Genomic DNA, 23,555 nt, shown 5'->3' with positions numbered 1-23,555 from the left:
ATTTTAGGATCATGCTAATACTTACTATGTTATATTTGTTGTTAAAGAAAATACTAAGTACTATTAAAAAGTACTATATTTAGGAATAATAAAGAGTTAACTAGTTATATATACAAAAAAGGTAAAGTAATGAGCCAACCGTTATATATATAACTTAGTTGGGGGAAAGAATCCTATGCAACTTACCAAATGTAATGAAATGGATCGTTTACTAGAAAAAATGGGGAATAAAATAGTGAAGAGATTGGGTAATGGACCTAAATGGAGTAACTGTGTATTAGGAAAGGAATGTTTCGCCAAACATTCTACTACTTATTTAACAAACAACTTTATAAAAAATAAATAAGCATTCATTGTAATTAAATGTTTAGCTTAGGTCACTCAATGCTAACGTAAAACCTTATTTCTTTGCTTCTAAAGCATTGCAAAGACACATGGAATCAACTTATTCACAACTACTGTTCCATCTACATCGATTTGTTGCCCATTTTAACGATCCCTCTTCTTAATTAATCTTGAGAAATTTACATATAACCAATATCTGAATTTCCTTAAAATTAATAAAATGCAGTAGACTAAACACTAGTAAAACAATTTTTTTTTTTTTAATAATTAGCCATATCAATTACCACATTAGATTTGCATTATGTTCATCAAAGATAATCATAATACAATCAAACACGATCCCACATATTTTACTTCCAAATGACAATTTTTAATATCTTGCTTCCAAGGAAAAAAAAGTTGCAATAAAATTTGGATTCGACAAAGACTATACTAGCATAATTAAAGAAATCTAATAATAATAGCAACAACTATCATTTATCATCCAATTCACGCAACAATAAATAAATAAATAATTAGTAACAAACTTAAAAATCGATAGAAAAAGTAAGTAAGGTTAGAAAATCCAAACGGTAGTGGGAGGCTTAACCGAAAAAGATTCTCGCTTGCTCCACACGCGCGGGAAAAAAAGAGCAAAAAAAAAAAACTTCAAATACGTTTTTTTTTTTAATAAACTCCGAAGCTGGAGGTTCGGAGAATGAGAAGGAAGAGTGAAGAAGACAGAGTATAAAGCAGAGAGAGTTTAGCTTTACAACCTTGTATTTGAGAGCATATTCATTCATTCATGGTGCTTAAGAGTATTCTCCTCTCAATTGCTATATACTAAAGGAGACTCTCTCTCTCTCTCTCTCTCTCTCTCTCTCTCACATTACCTTTTTCATCATAATAGTAAACTCAATTTCTCTCTCTCCATTTTCTCTGGAGCAAACTAAGACGGGGGAGGGGTAGATGACGACGGAGGATGGAGGAATGAGGTTCACGGTGGCTTCAGTAATGGAGGATGTGTTGCAGCAACACGGAAACGGGCTTAGAGATCATGATCTAGACTCTCGTCGTGCTGAAGAAGCTGGTACTCCATTTATGATTATCCTCTTAGCGAGAATGCGTGATCTGATAAATTGATGTAAATTTTAGTAGCTTTGGATCATTTTGCTGAATATATAAATGTGGATTTTTGTAGCATCGAGGAGATACGAGGCGGCTAATTGGCTGAGGAAGATGGTAGGAGTGGTGGGAGCTAAAGATTTGCCTGCTGAGCCAACGGAAGAAGGTTTCAGGCTTGGTTTAAGAAGTGGAATCATCCTTTGCAAAGTCCTCAATAAGGTTCACCCTGGTTCTGTTTCTAAGGTGACTAGCTTTCCAGCTTTGATTCCTTTTCCAGAGTTGTAGGAACAGGTCTTGATTATAGTTTGTTGGATCAGGTTGTGGAAGGTCCTTGTGAAGCGGTTCTTGTTGCTGATGGAGCTCCTTTATCAGCCTTTCAGTATTTTGAGAATGTTAGGAACTTCCTTGTTGCTATCCAGGATATGGGCTTTCCTACTTTTGAAGCTTCTGATCTTGAGCAAGTATGATTTTTTTTAAAACTTGTTTAGAATCTTCAAGAACAGCTCATGGATAGGCATTTTTTTTAAATTTATTTGTAGGGAGGAAAAGCTTCTCGTATTGTGAATTGTGTTTTGGCAATTAAGTCGTATGATGAATGGAAACAAAGTGGTGGAATTGGAGTTTGGAAGTTTGGTGGTGGCATTAAGCCTTCTTCACTGGCTAAAGCATCATCTTTCGTGAGGAAAAACTCAGAGCCTTTCATGAACTCTTTATCCAGAACCTCTTCTATTAACAACGAGAAGTCTCCTTCTGAGAGTGATTCTAACAACGTGGTTAGCCTCTTTAACTGTCTCCGGTTGTTGGTTCTGTCTTCTGAAGTAGAGTGCTTGATGTATTAAGTGTCTTTGTATTTCTGTTTTCAGTCCAAATCGGGTTCATTGAGCACACTTGTTCGCGCTGTTCTATCAGATAAAAGGCCTGAGGAAGTGCCTAAAGTGAGTATCAAATGACTTCACTTAGTTTCTCAGCTATCTATTTATCTTTGGCATTTCTGTTTATTCTGTATACTTTAAATCGTTTTTCTTTGTTATGTTCTTGATCTAACTGCCTAATGTTGTGATAACAGCTTATTGAATCGCTGCTAAGCAAAGTTGTCGAGGAGTTTGAAAATCGAGTTACAAACCAGTATAAGTTGGTATGTTTTTAACTTTCTTCTGTCACTTGGTTCATAAAATATGTTTTTCGGTTGTGTCAAAACTCTTCTAATCAAAATATTCCTGTCACATGAAGGCCCAAGCAGCCCCATCAGAATCAACTTCTTCACTTAACAGCAGATCATTTCATAAACCTGTTGGTGCAAGAGAGGTAAAGTCTTCACACTTTTTCTGTAAAAGATAGGTTTGAGAATTTCACTGATTGCTGATTGTCATTGTAGAGGGAAGAGAAGAGCTTCAAAGCAATAAAGAAAGACGAAACCAATCAGAAAAACCTGGTTCTTGATGAAGAGATGAAAAATCGACAATTTAAACAACTGACAATCTTCAACCAACAACAAGAAGATATAGAAGTAGGCACTACTACACTACTCCATTTAAAACTTTCTTCGAGTTTAAGATACCATACCACAGATTCTGAGTGTATCTGCTGCTCTTTATGTTTTATAGGGACTAAGGCAGACACTCTACACTACAAAAGCTGGTATGAAATTTATGCAGAAGAAGTTTCAAGAAGAGTTCTCTTCTCTTGGTATTCACATCTTTATTCTCTGACTTTCTGAGATAGTTTTGGTTATCCAATAAATTTGAAATTAATTAATGGATCAATATATGTTCACAGGCATGCACATTCATGGCCTAGCTCATGCTGCTTCTGGCTATCACCGAGTTCTTGAAGAAAACCGAAAGCTGTACAATCAGGTGCAGGACCTCAAGGGTAGCATCCGTGTGTATTGTCGTGTACGACCATTTTTGCCTGGACAATCCAGCTTTTCCAGTACAATTGGGAGCATGCAGGACGATAGCATAGGGATTAACACTGCATCAAGACATGGAAAATCAATCAAATCCTTCAGTTTCAATAAAGTCTTTGGCCCATCTGCTACTCAAGGTAAAGAAACTAAAATGCCTCTCTCTTACTCTTTAGTGATTCTGAAGGATATCTCTTGCTCTTTGTAGAGGAGGTATTCTCTGATATGCAGCCATTGGTCCGTTCTGTTCTTGATGGATACAATGTCTGCATATTTGCATATGGTCAAACTGGATCCGGAAAAACATTCACAATGGTAAGATTATAGTTGGAAGATTGTGACATTTTGAATGTAAGAGATCTTATATGTTTTCCCCTTGTATAATTTTCTCTAGAGTGGACCAAGAGATATAACGGAGAAGAGTCAAGGAGTTAACTACAGAGCACTTGGTGACCTGTTTCTTCTTGCTGAACAAAGAAAAGACACATTCCGTTATGATATTGCTGTTCAGATGATTGAAATTTACAACGAGCAAGTCAGAGACCTTCTGGTTATTGATGGAAGCAACAAGAGATATCCTTTTCTTTAGCTTCTTAATCTTCTGATTTAAGTGTGTGTGTTCATTTTTATGTTTCAGTTTCGTGTTCCTTAACGTCTTTGATACGTTAGAGATCAGGAATAGCTCTCAAAAGGGTCTAAGCGTACCGGATGCAAGTCTTGTGCCGGTTTCTTCAACATATGATGTGATTGATCTAATGAAACTTGGGCACAAGAACCGCGCTGTTGGATCAACAGCCTTGAATGATCGAAGCAGCCGTTCTCATAGGTAAAAAAAAGGGAAATCTTTTTAAGAGCAGAGAGAGAGAGAACCCATTAATCTTTAGATGTCTTATGGAAATTATTGTCAATTTTCTTGCAGTTGCTTGACGGTTCATGTTCAAGGAAGAGACTTGACTTCAGGAGCTGTTCTTCGTGGATGTATGCATCTTGTGGATCTAGCAGGCAGTGAAAGGGTAGATAAATCCGAAGTTACTGGAGACAGACTAAAAGAAGCACAGCACATCAACAAATCTCTATCTGCTTTAGGAGATGTGATTGCTTCACTAGCTCACAAGAACCCTCATGTTCCTTACAGAAACAGCAAACTCACACAACTCCTTCAGGATTCTCTTGGTAAAGTATTTGTTCCTGAATATTTGCAGCTTAGAACTCGTTTTGTTCTTAACTTTGTTTGTGCTCATATGTTATATCAGGAGGACAAGCAAAGACATTGATGTTTGTCCACATTAGTCCTGAGGCAGATGCAGTTGGGGAAACAATAAGCACTTTGAAGTTTGCGGAGAGAGTAGCTACAGTTGAGCTCGGTGCTGCCCGAGTAAACAATGACACTTCAGATGTTAAGGAACTCAAGGAACAGGTATTGTATGCTTTATCTGAATCTCATGTTTTTTAAGTGCATTGGCTGATAGTAGATTAAACTGACTCATACTTGTGCTATAGATTGCTACTCTTAAAGCAGCACTCGCTAGGAAAGAAGCAGGGTCACAACAGAACACTATCATAACAACTCCTGGTGGCTCTGAGAAACACAAAGCCAGAACTGGTGAAGTAGAGGTGATTCAACGCTCTTCTCAAACTCAGTCTTCTGATTTAAAAATCATGTCTCAAATTGGATATTATGATTGCAGATTCATAACAATAGCATCATGACAAAGAAGTCAGAGAGCTGTGAAGTGGAGGAGATTACAGTGAACTCACCACCTTGGCCACCGGTAGCAAGTCCAGGCCAAACCTACAGAGAGGAAGACCCAAGTTTCGGTTCAAGTGAATGGGTTGATAAGGTAATGGTGAATAACAGGCAAGACGAGATGAGAAGAGTGGAGAGTCTTTGGGGAGGAGGAATGACAGACAATGGGATAAGTGTTCTGCCGGAAGATTTTTCAGACAGTTCAAGAATATTCTCTGAACATTCTTACAACATCTTCATGGGAAACAACAACAACAGCGCAGACGATCTAGATGCAGCCACAAGTGAGTCATCTGAGCCAGACTTGCTCTGGCAATATAACCAATCCGCCTCCAAGATGTCATCAACAACAAGCACTATTGAGTCAGCAAAAGCAAAGAAACCTGTCTCAAGACCGATAAGAAGTCCTCAACTCAGGTTCTTTTCGCCTACTACATTGAAACTCCTTTGTGAAACAAGAATATAGAATCTCTGCTAACAGCTTTTTCTTTAACAGGAACACAAACACGGTTACACGTCCTTTAGCGAATGGTCCTCGTGGCACGAAACAGGTTGGTCTTGCTGCTGATATGAAGCGAAAAGCAAGCGTCAGACGTTGAAAGGGCACATTCACTCACACACGCATAAAGATATACATACAGTCGGACACCTGGTTCTTTATTTGATTATTTTCTTCCACTCTGGTTTCTTTTTCTGGTTGTGCAAGTTTCTATATATAACACAGACAATGGTTGATAGCTACAGAATGCAGCAATAGTTTGTTCTTGTTGCTCTTCTTCTCATTCTTGGGTTTGTTTTTTTTTGTCTGTTCTTCTATGTATATTATTTCAGTAGCTGAACATAAACAAGATTTGTATGTAACACTATTGCTTGAGAATTTTTATATTTTGTTTAGAGTTTTTTCTTCTTTTCTCCTTTGATGCAGAGTTGAAACTTCTTCAAATCATAGACCGAGTATTTATGGACAGAACTTAGGTTCACCCCAAACTTTAAATTCACCCTACCCTTTAGCACCAATCAAATTTCCATATAGATTATTAATTAAAAAACATTAAAATAAATAAAAAATAGTTATAAAAAATAAAAAATACTAATTTTAACAACGCTAACGCTTCCACATAAACCCTAAACCCTAAATCTTAAATTCAAAACCCTATAACCTAAATTCTAAACCAAAGTCCAAACCCTATACCCCAAACCCTAATCCTAAACCTTAAACCCTAATCCTAGACCCTAAACCTAAACCCTATATCCTTATACCCTAATCCTAGACCCTAAACCCAAACCCTATACCCTAAACCCTAATCCTAGACCCTAAATCCAAATTATATACTTTAAACCCAAAAAATAGACTATAAACCTAAACCCTATACCCTAAACCCAAGTCTTAGACCCTAAACCTAAACCTTAACCCAAACCCTATAGCATCTAAGTTTGGGGTTTGGGTTTAAGATTTACCGTTTGGGTTTTAGGTCTAGGATTTGGATTTAGGGTATAGGGTTTGGGTTTGGGTTTAGGATTTACGGTTTGGGTTTAAAATTTACCGTTTGGATTTATGGTTAAAGTTTTGGGTTTAGGGTATATAATTTGGGTTTAAGGTTTACGGTTTTGGTTTAGGGTCTAGGACTAGAGTTTAGGGTATAGAGTTTAGGTTTATAATCTAGTTTTTGGGTTTATGGTATATAATTTGGGTTTAGGATCTATGATTAGGGTTTAGGGTATAGGGTATAGGGTTTAGGGTTTAGGGTTTAGGTTTAGAATTTAGGATATTGGGTTTTGAATTTAAGATTTAGGGTTTAGGGTTTATGTGGAAGCGTTAGCATCGTTAAAATTTTTATTTTTATTTTTTGTAGCTATTTTTTATTTAATTTAATATTTTTAATTAATAATCTATGTGAAAATTTAATTGGTGCTAAAAAATGGGGTGAATTTAAAGGTTCACTCTAGGGAGTGAACCTAAGTTCTGTACAATATTTATTTGATTCATTTCTAATTACTTGCCAATTTTGGCTATATAGTGATAACAAAGGTTGCCAATTTAGGATTACAACGGAAGCTTTTTTACGGATCTCTTTTCTCCTTAACCATAACTATCATAGACCAATGTTTTAGTTACAATATTTTTGTTTATTAGTTTACCGTCGAGAATCTATCCGGTTGTAAGACTTATCCCATTGAGCCTTTAATTTTAATATAAGCATTTGGTGTTAAAAAAGAAGTGACAAAAAGGTTAATAATTTTTCTTTTATTTAAAATTGAAAGATATACTCTATTTATCTGTTGGAAAATGAAAACTGATTTATTAGGCCCAAAATAAATTTTTATTTGTTAGAAAAGGCATTTTAATACTTTTAAAAGTCGACAAAAAATACTTTTAAAAACAAATTTATCGCCCCAATACATTAATTTTCAAAATTCGACCAACCAAGTCGAGAGTTGGTTCGTTGAATCGTTTCTGGAATATAATAATTTGCCATTTGTTAGCCCTATCTTCTGCAACGCCCGCAGCTCTCCACCTTCGTCTCCCCAAGGTACGTTTACAGATTCGTCAAGTCGTAATGCTTAATTTGATGAACTCTTCTCTCGCCTCCTATTTGTGGTACTATTAGGCAGAAGAAGAACCCCATGGCGATTTATGTCGCGTCACGGCGGCTCTCCAGCGGAACAGCTGCGGCGACGCTGCGTTATGCCACTGCTATGAGATCTTATTCAACGTCGTTTAGAGAGGAGAGAGACACCTTCGGGCCGATCCAAGTTCCTTCCGATAAGTTCGGGATCTCATTTTTTTTACCATAACGTCTCGTTGACTATCTCAGTATTGTCTTATCGTTGTTGTTTCTGCGTTAGGTTGTGGGGAGCCCAGACGCAGAGATCGCTGCAGAACTTCGAGATCGGTGGTGAGCGCGAGCGTATGCCCGAGCCTATCGTCCGCGCTTTCGGCGTCTTGAAGAAGTGCGCTGCCAAGGTAACCTATTAACCTATTATACTCTTATTAGAGGTTTTGGAGATTTCTTGTCATCTATGCGTTGTCGTTTTGGGTGATGACTGATGAGCTGAGTGATTTTAGGTAAACATGGAGTATGGACTTGATCCAACGATTGGGAAAGCGATTATGCAAGCTGCTCAGGAAGTTGCTGAGGGAAAGCTCAATGATCATTTCCCCCTTGTTGTTTGGCAAACTGGTAGTGGCACTCAGAGTAACATGAATGCTAATGAGGTCACTTTCTTCCTTCTCTCATTGTTTAGTCGTACAATACATACAAGGAGGCATTGTGTTTATGTTTTGCTCTTTTAAAATTCTGCAGGTCATTGCTAACAGAGCAGCTGAGATTCTTGGTCGCAAACGTGGTGAAAAATGTGTCCACCCTAATGACCATGTCAACAGATCTCAATCCTCTAACGACACTTTCCCTACTGTAAGCTTTCGCTCTCAATTGCTTGCACTGTTTGTTGTTCCTACTAATTATTTGTTGAGGCTCTGTGTTATTGATTTTGGCTTTGTCTAGGTCATGCACATTGCAGCTGCAACCGAGATTAATTCAAGGCTCATCCCTAGTCTGAAAACTTTGCATACCACTCTCGACTCTAAGGTCTCTCCTCTCTTCTCAACTGACAGTTGCTTTGTAGATGTTGCCTTTTAAGGAACATCTTCTGAGCTTTGTTCTTTTTCTCTTTCTAGATATTAATTCCTCTTTGCATATCTGTTGCGTTTGTTAATTTTGCTCTCTGTATTCTGAAATCTTCCAAACTTATCTCGTTTTCTGGCAGTCCTTCGAGTTTAAAGATATTGTGAAAATTGGAAGAACTCACACTCAAGATGCTACTCCTTTGACGCTAGGACAAGAATTTGGTGGCTATGCTACTCAGGTATGCTCTCTACCAAACCTGAAGGTCATGTGCAGTCAGGAATTCTTTTTTAAAAATTTGGATCCTCATGTTCGCAGGTTAAGTATGGACTTAATCGAGTCACATGCACTCTACCCCGCCTCTATCAGGTTTGTGAAATGATGTCTTTTGAGGATCTGCTTTTTCCAATTTTCATTGAGCTCTAACTTGCCAGAAACATTTGGCCAGCTTGCACAAGGTGGAACTGCGGTTGGGACAGGATTAAACTCCAAGAAAGGGTATATCTCATTTTAATATTTATTTCCATCCCAAGTTCATCTCCTCATAGTCCACTGCTGGTAATATCTGTTCAGGTTTGATGTAAAGATAGCTGCTGCAGTAGCCGAAGAAACAAACCTTCCGTTTGTCACTGCTGAAAACAAGTTTGAAGCTCTGGTTAGCCTCTAAACGAGATAATATGCTTTATATTGTTGCTACATGAAATCAGTTTCTGAGTTTTTCTGCTCTTTCCAGGCTGCACATGATGCTTGTGTTGAAACCAATGGGTCACTTAACACAATCGCCACATCGGTGATGAAGATTGCCAATGATATACGTTTTCTTGGAAGGTAATCTTCAGGGATTTGTTTTAATTTTAATCTTTATTCAAGAGTTTCAATATGTTCTTATGTGTTCAACATGTCTTTATATAGTGGTCCAAGATGTGGTCTTGGTGAACTTGTTCTGCCTGAAAATGAGCCAGGAAGCAGCATCATGCCTGTATGAATGCAGTCTTCCTTTATATCCGTCATTGTCGATACTTTTTATTCAAATGAATTTTAATCGTTGGCTGTCTCTCAGGGCAAGGTAAATCCTACACAGTGTGAGGCCTTGACTATGGTTTGTGCTCAGGTAAGTTCTGTTGATCAGTACATTCTTATTGACATAGGAGTCTAAATTGTTCCTGACGCTTTTGAGTTGCATTTTACAAAATTGCAGGTAATGGGCAACCATGTAGCTGTGACAGTTGGTGGGTCAAATGGTCATTTCGAACTGAATGTATTTAAGCCGGTGATTGCAAGCGCTCTCTTGCATGTACGTTAATCTCTCCCTCTCCCTTTGTGCACATATTTCTTATAAAATGTACCAATATATTAACCTATTGAACTTGCGTCTTTGACAGTCCGTGAGGTTAATAGCAGATGCTTCAGCTTCGTTTGAGAAAAACTGTGTAAGGGGTATTGAGGCCAACAGAGAAAGGATCTCAAAGCTATTGCACGAGGTATATAGGTCTTCTTCTCATTACTTTTCTGGTCTCAAAAGTATTCACCAATATGAAATAATGATTTTTTTTTTCTGGATCTGTAGTCTCTTATGCTTGTGACATCATTGAATCCGGTAAGATCATGATCATGAGCGGAGACATCATGATCATGAGCGGAGACAAGATCTTCATTAAGAAACTCAGCTCACTCAGAACAAGCGGCTACACAAACTTGGCAGTATTCAGGCCAAATACTTGCCACCAGGACGACATCAATGAGGAAGTTCAAGACTCGTGGGTCTGGAGACAGCTTCTATGTCTTCCCTCGGAGGCTGGGAAAAGGGTTGGGAACAAGTTCGATTTGGATTTGGAGCCGAGCATGAGAAAGCAGAGAATCTCTCTTTCAGCGAGCTACTATCAAGTCTCAGACTCAGTCGGTAACAAATTTCGTGCTTTAGTTGCCTTCTTGAAGAAGCAACCAGGCAAAAAGATCAGCATCTTTTTCAGCAGTTGCGAATCTGTAAAGCATTACTCTGGATTGCTAAGAGCATTGGGTATGCCTTTCTCGGTATGCGAAATCCACGGGAAACAGAGTATTGGGATAAATCTTAAGGTCTTTTCTGAGTTCAAGGAACAAAAAGGTGCTCATATTCTTCTTTGCAGTGACCCAATAGCACTGGGTCATCATGTTCTTCCAGGAGTGGTAAGTACTCTCGTTTGTCCATAAAGATAAATGTTATGACATTCAAACTAACATTTACCTTTTCTTAATTATCTAAGGAATGGACTGTGAGATTTGATGTGCCTGCCAAGGTAGGGCAATACACAAAGAGTGTTCTTCTGTCTGCTAAGAGAAGAGGAGCAAGAGTTATGCTTGTGTTGACTGATAGTGAAACCGAGATCCTTAAGGACATGCGGCGTACAGAGGTGGAGTTGGAGGAGAACGAATTGGGGGAGAACGCAAGGGTTCAACCGCAAAAGGTAAGAATTAGAAAGTTTTGTTTCTAATTCTTACCTTTTGCGGTTGAACCCTTGCGTTCTCTTCGTTCTCCTCCAATTCGTTCTCTTCGTTCTCCTTCAATTTGTTCTCCTCCAACTCCACCTCTGTACGCCGCATGTCCTTAAGGATCTCGGTTTCACTATCAGTCAACACAAGCATAACTCTTGCTCTTCTTCTCTTAGCAGACAGAAGAACACTCTTTGTGTATTGCCCTACCTTGGCAGACACATCCTTAAGGACATGCGGCGTACAGAGGTGGAGTTGGAGGAGAACGAATTGGGGGAGAACGCAAGGGTTCAACCGCAAAAGGTAAGAATTAGAAAGTTTTGGTGGGACTTTAAGAAAACTAATATTTTCCAACTAATATTTTCCTTTTGACCCTGCAGGAAAGTCAGATGATAACAGAGGAGATGAAGAAAGGTGGTCTGGATATTTGACTCTACTAATTCTACGTAAGATGTGCTGTTTCAATTCGTGAGAGGAGACGAGTATGAAGACCTTTTGTGATTATTTCACTTTATATTCAAAACTTTATGTTATGCAACGGTGTTTGTAATTACTATAACCCAACTGTGGTTCCTAAGAAAAAATGAATTTTGAACCAATAGAAAAAAGCTTTTGAATTCGGTTTAAGACGAATGCCCGAGTGAAGTTTCGCTCTTCGCATATTAAAATAAAATAGTAAAAGATGAAGCCACCGCCTAACGGTTCGTAATCCCTTTTGCTTTTTTTGGTTAATCGGGGATCGACTAATTTGATATATCTTTTGGTGTACATAACAGGCAATCGATTGTTTTCTTCATTCGTATATCTAACATTGAAAGAGATCCTTTGTAATCACTGCTACAAAGCTGGCATTTGCCTTAATACACACGTTGTCTTGTTGCACATAATGAAAATGTATATAGTATCTTATTTTTCCTGACCAAAAGAAGTACAGATGCTGAAGATATGTATGAGCTAGAGAGCAATGACGGTGCCATTGCAGCTGCTGTTACCCTAACGGTGAATCTTCTGGAATTTTGACAAGTGAACAACGAATGCTTTACTAGGCTCTGCATTGTCTGGAATGTTGGCAAGTAAGCAATGCTGATGGAGAAAACCAGAATAAATAAAAACTAAAACAAAGTGGAAGCAGTGACCTTCTCATCTTTAGATCCCTCAACCCTCCCTTCATTAGATTTAGGTCTAAGAGATTACCATCATTCACAACTTTTCTGAATGAACAACACGACTCTAAGAGGAAAGAGATGTGAGCTAACACTCCAAAGCTCTTTGGCTCTTCTGCTTTCGCTTTCACCATCCCTCTCACCCAAAAATTCTTTCACTGCCTTCTTCACCCCTTCCTCATCCACCAACACTCCTATCTTCTCCTCTTCCCTCAGTTCATAGGCTGCTCAACCCCAACTTTAAGTTCTCGTTGCAGAATTGGTCTGTAAATAGGGGCCATGTTAGTAGAGGTGGACCAGAGATTATCCCCTCAAAAGTTGAGTTTCATTGACAAAGCTTTAAGGAACCTCCAACAGAAGGATGTGAAAGGATAATCATTTGAGAGACCATCCTTTCATGAGATGTCCTCTATCTTTGATTATAATTTACATAAAGGCACAAAACTGAATTTGTGTTTAAAAAACTTCTAAGATTGATTGAACTCCAACATAAGATATAAAACAATACAAGAACATAAATAAAACTTTTGACAACTATATATATACCAGAAGCTTCGAAAACCACAATCAATAAAAGAGGAACAGAGGCCCAGAGGTCCAGAGCCTACAACACTTTCGTGAGTTCTGTAATGAAGATGACCACACTAACATAAAACACTTTACAACCAGAATAAAACCTGCCAGGTTTCACGTTGCACACTGTCCCTATTGATGTATATCGCAAACCCCCAGATTTCGTTGGCAGTAACTGGTTGGTTTTCACACAGACCGCAATACACAGTGTTATTTCTTAGCAGACTCGGGATCATTGGATTTTCTACCTGAGTCGGTCCGATCAAGTCGAGCCCCTCTCCGTTTTTAAAAGCTGAAAATGCGCTGGCTCTCATCTTCGGGTCTATGCTAATCTATTGTTACAAATAAGAATTTCAAGGTTAGTGGCATAGCACTATCAATCATAAACAATGTACCTAGCAGTTTAGCAAACTTAGACAACTAATTTTGCGTTTTGCTTCCGTTCAAGGTTTAGTCAGTTCAGTAAAAAACATTCAGCTTTGTTTTATCTCGTACAGTATTTGTTTCAGATAATTTACCTGAAGGTTACGAAGCCGAACAGATAAATTCAGCAAGATAGGTTCAACAGCATCATTAGATGCTGTCTCTGTGACCTAAACAAAAGAAAACAATCACATAAGAGCATACATCTGACATACAAAGTTCAGAAATATTGAGTCGTTACCATCAATAAGCATGACACAGCAGTTAGTTGGACTGATTCATCCAAATCATCGAGCAACGCTAATATTACACCAATAACTTGAGTTGTGTAGTGGTTCATACAAGCAAATGCCATCTGGCAATACCCCAAAGCAACTAAGTTGTGCATTCCCGAATAATAAACTTTGCGCCGAAAATAGCAGAAATCGAAATAAACTCTTTCTTGCCTTACTCCTCTTACAAAATCAAGATAGAAATTTAAAAAATGATAAGAATAACTCTTACCTGCACTAATCCTCTCAGACAAAGTCGCCTTACAGTCGGAGAATCATCTGACACATGTCGGCAGAGTGCTTCGACCATCTCCTCCATCACAGAGCTAAAATCACCACTGCAACTCGGATTATATTAGCAGAGGAAACTTAAAAACTGAAGTTGTAAGGATACCAAAAACATTATACCTGTAACGTATGAACTCTGACAATGCAGCGGCAGCAGCTTCCCTTTGGAATCTTTGTGGACGGTTTAGTGCTTTCGTTAGAATTATGCAAATATGTTGAACCTGTAACACCAGTACATAAACACTTAAGTTCTACGTCTGAAGGGAAACTGTAAACTCCCTTTTTTAACCACTGGATTTTCTTGTATGCTATTCTACTTTAAAAGGTTTCTGCAATAAGAAGTTCAGACTACGCATGCGTAAGCCACCAAGTCAGTTATGCTGTGTTTAATAATAGTTTAGACTTCCCTAATCTCCTTCTTTTCAGACAGAAAGAATTTCTCATGTGAACTAGTACAATGCACATATCTCCACAACCATGGCCAAGAGAATATCAATGTTGCCACAATTGACTCAACTAATGAACAAATGATCAATTAGTGAAACACAACAGTTAGGGTACAAATAGCTAGGTACCTCCTTTGGTCTCTTAATTGAAATGCATCCAGCAATATCTCCAATAAGATCAACCCACTTTTCCTTTTCTCTTTGCTCCCCATTACGAGCCAAAATCTAAGTAGACAGGTATCAGGTCATCATACTGGAAATTAACACAAAAAGTACCTTGCCCATCTCTAAATCACCAACACACTCTCAGAAAGCCTGGAAGGAAGTCAGAAGTACTCTGAAAAAAAATTACAAAGGCTTCACTACCAATTGTTAAATCTCTTGAAAGTAGGGGAGTTACAGTAATGGATGCTGACCAGTGCTTGCAAGTCCATGACAGCTTCCCAGTTGAAGAGTAAGTGCCCCAACAACAGAAGAGTAACTTTTCTCAATAGCTTTCTTTCCAATTTTTCCGCCACCTCTGGTTAATTTAGTATATCAGCAACCAAAAATGCATTACGTACACACAAGTAAATTCATGGTTTGAGAAACGAACCTAAAAAAGGCAGTGAGAGCAAAAATGGAAGCTTGAAGTAACTCATCTTCTACATGTGTTTCAGAAGAAGAGCTTGAATTGTCTCCCTTATGTGAATCCTTGTGTGAATCACCTTTAACTAAAGAACTACGATTGAGAACAGATATCAAGTGTTTCCATGAACGAAACTGAAAGCTCCGTATGCTGAGAGAAAACCTGCATCAAAATTGATTGAAAATGAGATGCCTCGTCAAATTATTTATACTGCCCAAATGATAAAGAAGCTCAGAAAGAAAACTGAGAGAACGTAACAGCATCATATAAGCCTAAATTACTTCACCAGAATACCTAAACCTGAAAATTTCATAACCCTCAAACCTCAATACAAGGGTTACATGACACTTCCTTTTGACTAAGAAATTATCAACCTGCCTAAGAATTACTAGTCAGGGGGAAACTGCGCAACACAGTAGATTCTTATCATTAACCCACCCTGCAAATACAATCACACTTCTAAGAAGATGTGCCATGTGCAAAATGTTATTAACTCCCTTAAAGTATTTGATCAAGAACAAACTCCCTTAAGTATCGTACACTAGAAGTAAACTTCAAGTCAGTCGATTATGCCTAATTTTGGTAGACTTCTGTGGAAGATGATATAATCATGAAAGAAAAGAGTTGTCTCATAATATAACATAGTTTAGAGAGAACGCTACTTACATAAAATGCATCTTGCATTGGCCAGCCACCACGCATCCTAGTTATGTCCTTTGTCACAATTTCCCTTCCAGCAGTAGCCAACACTTCACTAAACACGATCGATGATTGTGTGTTCTCCGCCAGTGCAGAGATTTTCATGTGATTAAGGTAAGCAGTAATTACAGCAGGAGTGTAGTTTCTTACATCTTAAAGAACCATACATCTTAAGGGGGAGTAAAAGAAAATGTAGAGTATATTCAAATTCAGTTGGTATTTTCTCCATCCAAATTATAATCATGATTATTGTGAGGAAACGTTCACAATAATTAGTTTTGGACAATTTTCTTTTGTGAAAATGTATGTAATGTATATCCAAAATAATCATACCTAGAGTCAAGTCAAGTTTTAATTATTCAAAAGAATTATGTAGTAATAAGATTTGCTAAGCCATATTTGTCTATTCTGGGAACAAAAGTTTATGAGCATTATCGAGAAACTTTTTTACGAGGTGAATACATTAGTTACATTTATATATGAAAAATCAAGATCACAAGGTCTTCCAAAAGTAGATTAGAAGTTCACTCGATTGATTCAATATTGCTGAACATAGAAAAGCGGATTAATAATTGGAACATGTGTATAACAAGAATTTATAGAATTTTTGCGGATTCTTGATTGGTACTGCAAAGTCTAATAAGATTAAAAGGTTTATCGATCGCATGAGGTGCATATTCATAATAGGCATATCAAAATTATTGTATGTCAAATAACATAAAAAAATATAGTTTCAAAAGAGGAAATGTATATTTTTTTACTTGGAGAACGATTGGATTAGTACGAGCAGAACCGTGCTTTAGAAGAATCAATCTAATATCGAGCCGTTAGCCGTTTCATTAGAAATAACTTGAGCATTTTTGAATACTCAAAGTTTAATATCCCAGTCAAGTATTCAAGAAATTGCTGAAGTTTTAGCAAAAACTGTTCTTTGGGGTCGTATCAATTTGTAGGGTTGGGCACAAGGCGAGTACTCGCTATTTTGCGTGTACTTGCGACTTGACTTGCCTTGTACGAGTAATAAATTTTTTGACTTGTACTTGACTTGTTAAAAACGAGTACTTGTTATTTCGAGTACTCGATCAAAAATGAATTACTTGCAAATTACTTGCCCCGCTCTATTACTTACTATTTACGAGTACTTGTGCACTATTTACGAGTACTTGTGAACTATTTACGAATATTTAAAAATTACTTACTAAATAATAATCTATTAGAAATAGACATGAAAATTTGTTTTATTTATTCTGCTTAACATAACATGTGAATTACTTTAAACTAAATATTTGTTCATATTATAAAGAAGACAAATAAAAAATATATAAATATTTCAATATATAAACATTGTATAATTTTTATGATGACAAAAATATATTTTCTAAACAAGTAACAGGTACTAACAAGTCATGTAGCTAAATTTTTAATACTTGTTACTACATAATACTTGACTAGATGACGACAAATATTTAAAAATCAAGATACATACGAAACAAGTAATAAGTATAAGAAGAGTAATGAATATTTGTGTCTAATCCTAAATGCAAGTAATAGAAAAAATAAATATGAATAAGTATTTAATAGATAATGTAACAAATATTAAGTAATGGAGCAAGTAACAAGTCTCCCTTCCCTCACCAGAACTCGCTCACCTCCTCGTCTCCCACATCTTCTGGGAAAACCACACTCCTCTTTCCTGGAAGCTTCTCGAAAAAGCTATAACCGTCAGCATCGTCCCTCCTCTACTTGTTCTCGCCCTTCTCTCCCACAAGTAAGCGACTGATTTTCGATTTAAATTTTCTAGTAAAGCTTCCTGATTATCACAATGCCTCTGTAATAGTTAGTACTTTTGGTATGGATAATTTAGGGTAGTCCCTAACAGAAAGCATCATCCCGCAGCCTATAGGCTCTATTTGGAACTCGTAAAGAGACATGCATTCTCCCTCTTGCCTCAAATTAGAGGATCAGGATATCACAGGTTCGTTCCTTTTCTCAATTGATGTTTAAATGTTGCACTCACTCATATCCTTTTTTTTTTTTTTTATCTGAGCAATCATAATAGACCTCTCTTCTTTTACGTCCCACAATGCTTACTCCTATCAAAATTTTGAAATGAACAGGACAATGAATTCCATCGATGATATCCTCCATCTTTCTGAAATCTTTGGTTTACCAAATCAAGAACCGGGATGTATTCTCCTTGCTTTTGTCTTCTCCATTGTCTGGCAACTAGTTGATGCTTCCCTAGACGATGAAGGGCTTTTAGAACTAACTTCTAATAAGAGCTCTAATTGGCCCCACGACATGGAAATTGAACACTGAAATGGCTATCACCCTTATCCAATTTCTTTTGCAGAATGAAGTAACTTCGAGGATTCTTCACCTGGCTAGTCAAAACATGTACGACCTTTAACTGCACCCCCTTATTTTTTTCTCTTGTCCTGGACTCTGCTCGCTTGGTGAAAAATAATTGAAATGTAACAACTTCTTCACATCTTTCTCAATCAAGCCCTCTAACCTTTCTTTCTCTCTCTTCAGGCCAACCCATTGGGAAGATTTCAGTCAGCGTTTCAGAGTGCTGACAACCAAATCATTGCTAGTGAGGAACTCGAAACATATCAATCCAGAAGCCCTTACATACTTGGCGTCTCATACAAGTAAATTCCTGGAAAGGGAGAGCAAGACAATCCCCCGAGGAGAATTCCATGCGCTTCTTTCCTCTGGTTCTATCTTAGCATTGACTAGTCAGCATCATGGGACTAGCGGTTCTGCACTCTGGCTGCCCATTGATCTTTTCTTCGAAGACATAATGGATGGAACACAAGCTGCAGCGGCCAGCGCTGTCGAAAATCTAACTGGTGCTAGTACATTTATCTCTATTTGTCCTTCTTGCATTTCTCCTCTCGTAAATATCTACATACCTATTATTATGTGCTTTTATTTGAACATAAGAAAATATCTGCAGGTCTTGTAAAAGCACTGCAGGCAGTTAATAGTACAACATGGCATGATGCCTTTCTTGCTCTATGGCTAGCAGCCTTACGCCTTGTGCAAAGGGTAAGGATCTATTCTGAGCAACTACTAAGAATTTTAAGCTCCTAGCCTCCTAGAATAGGTTGTTCTTGTCTTAGGGCTTCTAGGAGAATCAATGTCTGCGCTACTTCATGGATCTGAAATAAGTAGTAACATATGTGAAGCACCAAATTACGTTTCACAATAAAACTTATACAAGATTCATAATTAGAAGGTCATATAGTGACAATGTTGCGCCTTATGCAGTATCTTTAATTGACCAATATGTTGTAATTTGAAGGAAAGAGATCCAATCGAGGGTCCTGTGCCCCGCACCGACACTTTTCTTTGTGTATTGCTATCCGTCACTCCACTTGCTGTTGCCAACATCATTGAAGAAGAAGAAAGTCAGTGGATTGATCAAAGTGCATCTAGCCCAAGCAACCAGTGGAAAGAGAAAAAAGGAAAATGCCGACAGGGATTAGTCAATAGCTTACAACAACTTGGTGATTATGAAAGCTTGCTGACACCACCCATTTCGGTACAGTCGGTTGCTAATCAAGCTGCTGCTAAAGCAGTTATGTTCATTTCCGGCATTACAAATGGTAGTGGATCTTACGAAAATACAAGCATGAACGAATCTGCAAGTGGCTGCTGTAAGTAAATTTGCCATCTACTCTCTCAATGTTATTTTGCGCCAGCATTCTGGTTTTGAACTCTCACCAAGAGTGCGGTTTTCCTTATTAACTCGGAAGTTGTTTTTTTTTCTCTGTGTGTTTATCTGCTCTGGTTTTATGTGGTGTTTTGACGGTTTCAAGTTATTCATTTGGGTTGTTTATTAGTAGTCTCTCTGTCCCATTATTGTTGGCTTGTTATTCTTTATCATTTTGAACTTTTAGCTTTCTTGTTGAATGTGATTGGTTTGTAATTGGCACAGCTGGTAACATGCGCCATCTGGTAGTGGAAGCTTGTATCTCCAGAAATCTGTTGGACACATCTGCATATCTCTGGCCGGGGTTCGTAAATGGGGGAACCAATCAAGTGCCTCAAGGTATCGCCGGAAATGTTTCTTGTTGGTCTCTAGTGATGAAGGGTTCTTCTCTAACACCATCATTGACAAATTCACTAATCACAACTCCAGCTTCTAGGTATGTTAAAATCTATGATCGATCTTTGTTTATGTTTCTCTTTAGGTAATTGGTTAAAGGGGGTATTAGTCGGAGAAACATATTTTATAGCAGTGCATGTTTTCTTACCTAGATTATCGTCTGCTTCCAAGACTCCATAAGCGGAGCTCGCCTTTTTAGTTAACTTTCTCAGTTGTAACTTGTAAGGCAACTGAAATTAATCACATTAATATGATGGAAGCTTAGCAGAGATCGAAAAGATTTACGAGGTTGCAACTACTGGTTCAGAAGATGAGAAGATAGCTGCGGCTTCTATTCTCTGTGGGGCATCTCTATTTCGGGGTTGGAGCATACAGGTATGTTTGGCATTTCAATTCTGTATCTGTGATCTGCATTTTCTAGATAGTTCTCTGTATTGCAAATTCCACTGAGATCTTCTTTCTGGAGCCTCCTCATCTTTTATGTTTGACCCTTTCTCTGATTAATTTCAGGAGCATGTTATCATCTTCATCGTAACTTTACTCTCGCCTCAGGCGCCAGCTAATATTTCTGGGAGTTATAGCCATCTTATCAACTGTGCCCCATTTCTTAACGTTCTTCTTGTAGGGATATCACCCGTAGATTGTGTTCAGATTTTCTCATTGCACGGTGTGGTAGGTTTGTTGACTTTAACCTATTTTCATGTTATTTAACTTATGTTACCTGACAATAAATAAGAAGGTGCTTCTTTCGATCAAATTGTATTTATGGTGTTGTTTGTCAGGTCCCTGTTATGAGATACTTTGAGAAATAGAAATGTTATTGATCTGAGAAACGTTCTACAAGACTTGAGAGAATTATATCCTGGGATCTCTCCTTCCCTTTACAACTTTGATCAAACCTCTTGATTCCTCTCACGTAACAACTCTCTCTCTCTATAAATAAAAGACGGAAAGCAAAAGCACACATCACGTGGGCCGTTAGCCGTTAACTCCAGCACACCAACGACGTTTATTCCTCATACCTCGTAAAGCATCCATTCAAGACGTCACACGTGACACGTCCCCATCCTCCAAAGATTCCTGTTGATCCATCTGATTCTTTCCCTTTCTCTTTCTGCCGTACGTGTACAGTATCGGAGGGCGTCGAGCCTCAATGCTAACGCTGCCCTGTCTAGACGGCAGCGGACTAGATGGTCTCCACGCTTGCCCCGCCAAGACAAAAAATCCCCTGAGTGCGGAATGTCAAATAGGTCTCCCTCCGCATAGAAGGTTCTCAAGTCTGAGAATGATCCTTCTGGTCTTTCGGTTCCGCCAGTCTTCTCGTCGTTGTTGAGTAGGTCGTTAAAATCGCCAGTGATGAACCATGGTTGGTCTCTAGCATTTGATAAATCTATCAGCTGGTCCCATATCGCTCTCCTCTTGATTCTATCAGTGTCCGCATACACAAAAGTCGCATAAAAAAATTTCCCTTCAACTTCCATACAAGTATCCAGTACATTAGTTGTAACATCTAGAACTTCTAGCTTGATTTCCTGTTTCCAAATTAGAGCGAGGCCTCCTGCGCCATGTCCTGTCGGAGCTACTAGTTCATAGTACTCATAATTCAAGCTCTCCAACTTCTCGAGGACAAAGGCGTTGGGGTTTTTTGTTGATTGAAACACTTTCAAATTGCGAGTTTTCTATTTTTTTATAGTAGGAGTATCAGAAGTGGAATTTGTCAATAGTGATAGTGAAAATATGTTCAATGATTATTCTCCGGAAATGACTTTCTTTGGCTTCTAGAGGCAACATCATCTTCAAATTCTTGGACCTTATCACCAAACAATTCAAAGTTGTCTTGACATGAGGATGTAGTTATCTACAAAACAAAGTACACAACATAAGTTATAAACCTACCATCAGTCACATTCTACCTACCACTCTCATTCAACAATCATTTGAAGTTAGATTCTAAGCAACTTGAAGCACACAATCTTCAAATCCCACTGCCACAAAAAAACCCTGGACCATACATATTCATTGTAGAAGCCAATTCAGAACATGATTTCATACATACAACTGATATGGAAGGCATGACACAGTTTGCGTGTTATGCCAACTGCCAACTACTTGTCTGAGACAGTTGTTTATGATTCTCGTTAAAAAGAAGATAGAATCCATTAGAAAGCTCACCTTTTCAATCTATCTGCAATGAGAACAAGTACACAAGTACAACAAACTCGTTAACCTAGTACTTCTATATATTTTGCTATGGAAAACAACATCTTGAGGTTTAGGTATAAAAAAAGCGCAAAGCTTTCTGGTCCTTCTTTCTAGATTTGTCTTCTAGATTCCAGGGGACCAATATTCACAACTATGTTGACCAAGAAAATCTGTGTAGAGGTTTTGGAGTAAAGCAAAAGAAGTGGAAAGGCACATGCCTTGTGCTTTAAGTTTAGATGTGTTGAAAAATAAGAGTTTTTTCTTCATTTACTTTTAAGCCAAGCCAATACAAAACTCACAAATGTCCTTAATTAGTCCGCTTATAAATCCAAACAATGTATCATCTACTACAAACCAAACATGTTTGCATAGAATCTCATTACTTAACTATACAGAAAAAAATCTTTCTCGATCGTTGCGTTTTCTTAAAGAATAAGATGGATAGGCTCTTCATTTTGTCTCTCTTGGCTCTGTTAATGGTGACTTCTTATCGAGCTGCGGGAGAAACATCTTATAGGGAGCTTGACATTCTTGGAGAGCTTGAGAACCTTGATGTACCTCAGGATGATATTGACGATGACGTGACGTTCTTTGATTTCTCTTTGTTTACTAGCCAATTTTCTGGTAAGAATCTGGTGAATGTGGATAGCTTCGGTGCAGCTGGAGATGGAGTTTCTGACGATACTCAGGTGCGTTTGACATATTTATATGCTCCAAAACCTCCACTAGTCTGATGCAATGCTCTTCTTATAATCAGGCATTTGTAAGTGCATGGAAGATAGCCTGCTCTGCACCAAGATCCGTGTTACTGGTTCCACAAGGACGTAGCTATTTAGTAAATGCAACCAAATTCAATGGTCCATGTCAAGAAAATTTGATTATTCAGGTTATCTCTTAACATTTTAAAATTCTTTTTGAGATGATACATATTACAATATTGTCTTATGCATATTTTAAAACTTGATTTTTATAGATTGATGGAACAATCGTTGCACCAGATGATCCCAGCCAATGGAACCCTAGATTCCAAAGGGTTTGGCTCGAGTTTTCCAAACTCCAAGGAGTTATATTCCAAGGAAATGGAGTCATTGATGGTTCTGGTACCAAATGGTGGGCTGCTTCTTGCAAGAAGAACAAGTCAAACGTAACATCTTCTTCTATAACACAACTTGAACATTACTTCTAGTTCTAAACTGAAAAAAAATCTTCTATTGCTCGTCTGATCCTTATCATCCTGGACTCTGCTGGCTTGGTGAAAATATGTTTTTTTTTTTAAAATAAATTGAAATGTAACAACTTCTTCACATCTTTCTCAATCAAGCCCTCTAAGCTTTCTTTCTCTTCAGGCCAACCCATTGGGAAGATTTCAGTCAGCGTTTCAGTGTGCTGACAACCAAATCATTGGTAGTGAGGAACTCGAAACATATTAATCCAGAAGCCCTTACATACTTGGCCTCTCATACAAGTAAATTCCTGGAAAGGGAGAGCAAGACAATCCCACGAGGAGAATTCCATGCGCTTCTTTCCTCTGGTTCTATCTTAGCATT

The 23,555-nt window shown here is 38.0% G+C and overlaps 4 protein-coding genes and 2 long non-coding RNA genes across 6 annotated transcripts; 4 read left to right on the top strand and 2 right to left on the bottom strand.

Annotated features, from left to right (window-relative positions):
• Positions 1 to 1,106: 1,106 nt before the first annotated feature.
• On the top strand, positions 1,107 to 5,972 carry LOC106342924 (kinesin-4-like). Its single transcript, XM_013781988.1, has 18 exons — positions 1,107 to 1,414; positions 1,526 to 1,692; positions 1,767 to 1,910; positions 1,989 to 2,222; positions 2,313 to 2,384; positions 2,516 to 2,584; positions 2,680 to 2,754; positions 2,825 to 2,956; positions 3,054 to 3,135; positions 3,226 to 3,495; positions 3,564 to 3,670; positions 3,750 to 3,928; positions 4,020 to 4,181; positions 4,275 to 4,528; positions 4,609 to 4,772; positions 4,856 to 4,969; positions 5,044 to 5,519; positions 5,599 to 5,972. The coding sequence occupies exons 1-18, from the start codon at positions 1,294 to 1,296 to the stop codon at positions 5,699 to 5,701; spliced, it is 2,925 nt and encodes a 974-aa protein (XP_013637442.1). The 5' UTR covers positions 1,107 to 1,293; the 3' UTR covers positions 5,702 to 5,972.
• Positions 5,973 to 7,513: 1,541 nt separating this feature from the next.
• On the top strand, positions 7,514 to 11,824 carry LOC106342425 (fumarate hydratase 1, mitochondrial). Its single transcript, XM_013781354.1, has 19 exons — positions 7,514 to 7,633; positions 7,712 to 7,870; positions 7,950 to 8,067; positions 8,170 to 8,319; positions 8,408 to 8,518; positions 8,609 to 8,692; positions 8,871 to 8,969; positions 9,047 to 9,097; positions 9,177 to 9,226; positions 9,302 to 9,383; positions 9,462 to 9,556; positions 9,641 to 9,707; positions 9,789 to 9,839; positions 9,927 to 10,022; positions 10,111 to 10,209; positions 10,296 to 10,894; positions 10,972 to 11,004; positions 11,377 to 11,500; positions 11,578 to 11,824. Exons 2-16 carry the CDS (start codon positions 7,728 to 7,730, stop codon positions 10,335 to 10,337), a joined length of 1,338 nt encoding a protein of 445 aa, XP_013636808.1. The 5' UTR covers positions 7,514 to 7,633; positions 7,712 to 7,727; the 3' UTR covers positions 10,338 to 10,894; positions 10,972 to 11,004; positions 11,377 to 11,500; positions 11,578 to 11,824.
• Positions 11,825 to 13,234: 1,410 nt separating this feature from the next.
• LOC106342428 lies at positions 13,235 to 13,697 on the bottom strand. The gene is made up of 3 exons (XR_001269837.1): positions 13,598 to 13,697; positions 13,452 to 13,526; positions 13,235 to 13,265 (listed from the first exon to the last, which is right to left on the bottom strand). It is a non-coding gene; the product is annotated as an uncharacterized LOC106342428 (long non-coding RNA).
• Positions 13,698 to 14,048: 351 nt separating this feature from the next.
• LOC106342427 lies at positions 14,049 to 14,704 on the bottom strand. The gene is made up of 3 exons (XR_001269836.1): positions 14,639 to 14,704; positions 14,492 to 14,587; positions 14,049 to 14,137 (listed from the first exon to the last, which is right to left on the bottom strand). It is a non-coding gene; the product is annotated as an uncharacterized LOC106342427 (long non-coding RNA).
• Positions 14,705 to 17,301: 2,597 nt separating this feature from the next.
• On the top strand, positions 17,302 to 20,618 carry LOC106337787 (mediator of RNA polymerase II transcription subunit 33B-like). Its single transcript, XM_013776907.1, has 10 exons — positions 17,302 to 17,457; positions 17,554 to 17,664; positions 17,807 to 18,086; positions 18,225 to 18,544; positions 18,652 to 18,743; positions 19,000 to 19,354; positions 19,636 to 19,846; positions 20,067 to 20,181; positions 20,317 to 20,508; positions 20,589 to 20,618. Exons 3-10 carry the CDS (start codon positions 18,010 to 18,012, stop codon positions 20,616 to 20,618), a joined length of 1,392 nt encoding a protein of 463 aa, XP_013632361.1. The 5' UTR covers positions 17,302 to 17,457; positions 17,554 to 17,664; positions 17,807 to 18,009.
• Positions 20,619 to 22,382: 1,764 nt separating this feature from the next.
• On the top strand, positions 22,383 to 23,194 carry LOC106337786 (polygalacturonase-like). The gene is made up of 3 exons (XM_013776906.1): positions 22,383 to 22,697; positions 22,766 to 22,894; positions 22,982 to 23,194. Exons 1-3 carry the CDS (start codon positions 22,446 to 22,448, stop codon positions 23,192 to 23,194), a joined length of 594 nt encoding a protein of 197 aa, XP_013632360.1. The 5' UTR covers positions 22,383 to 22,445.
• The last annotated feature ends 361 nt before the right edge of the window (positions 23,195 to 23,555 follow it).

This window comes from Brassica oleracea, chromosome C4, assembly GCF_000695525.1.
Source record: "Brassica oleracea var. oleracea cultivar TO1000 chromosome C4, BOL, whole genome shotgun sequence".
Taxonomy (NCBI): Eukaryota; Viridiplantae; Streptophyta; class Magnoliopsida; order Brassicales; family Brassicaceae; genus Brassica; species Brassica oleracea.
Note: the sequence above shows the minus strand (reverse complement) of the source record. Positions and strands in the feature narration are given on the sequence as shown.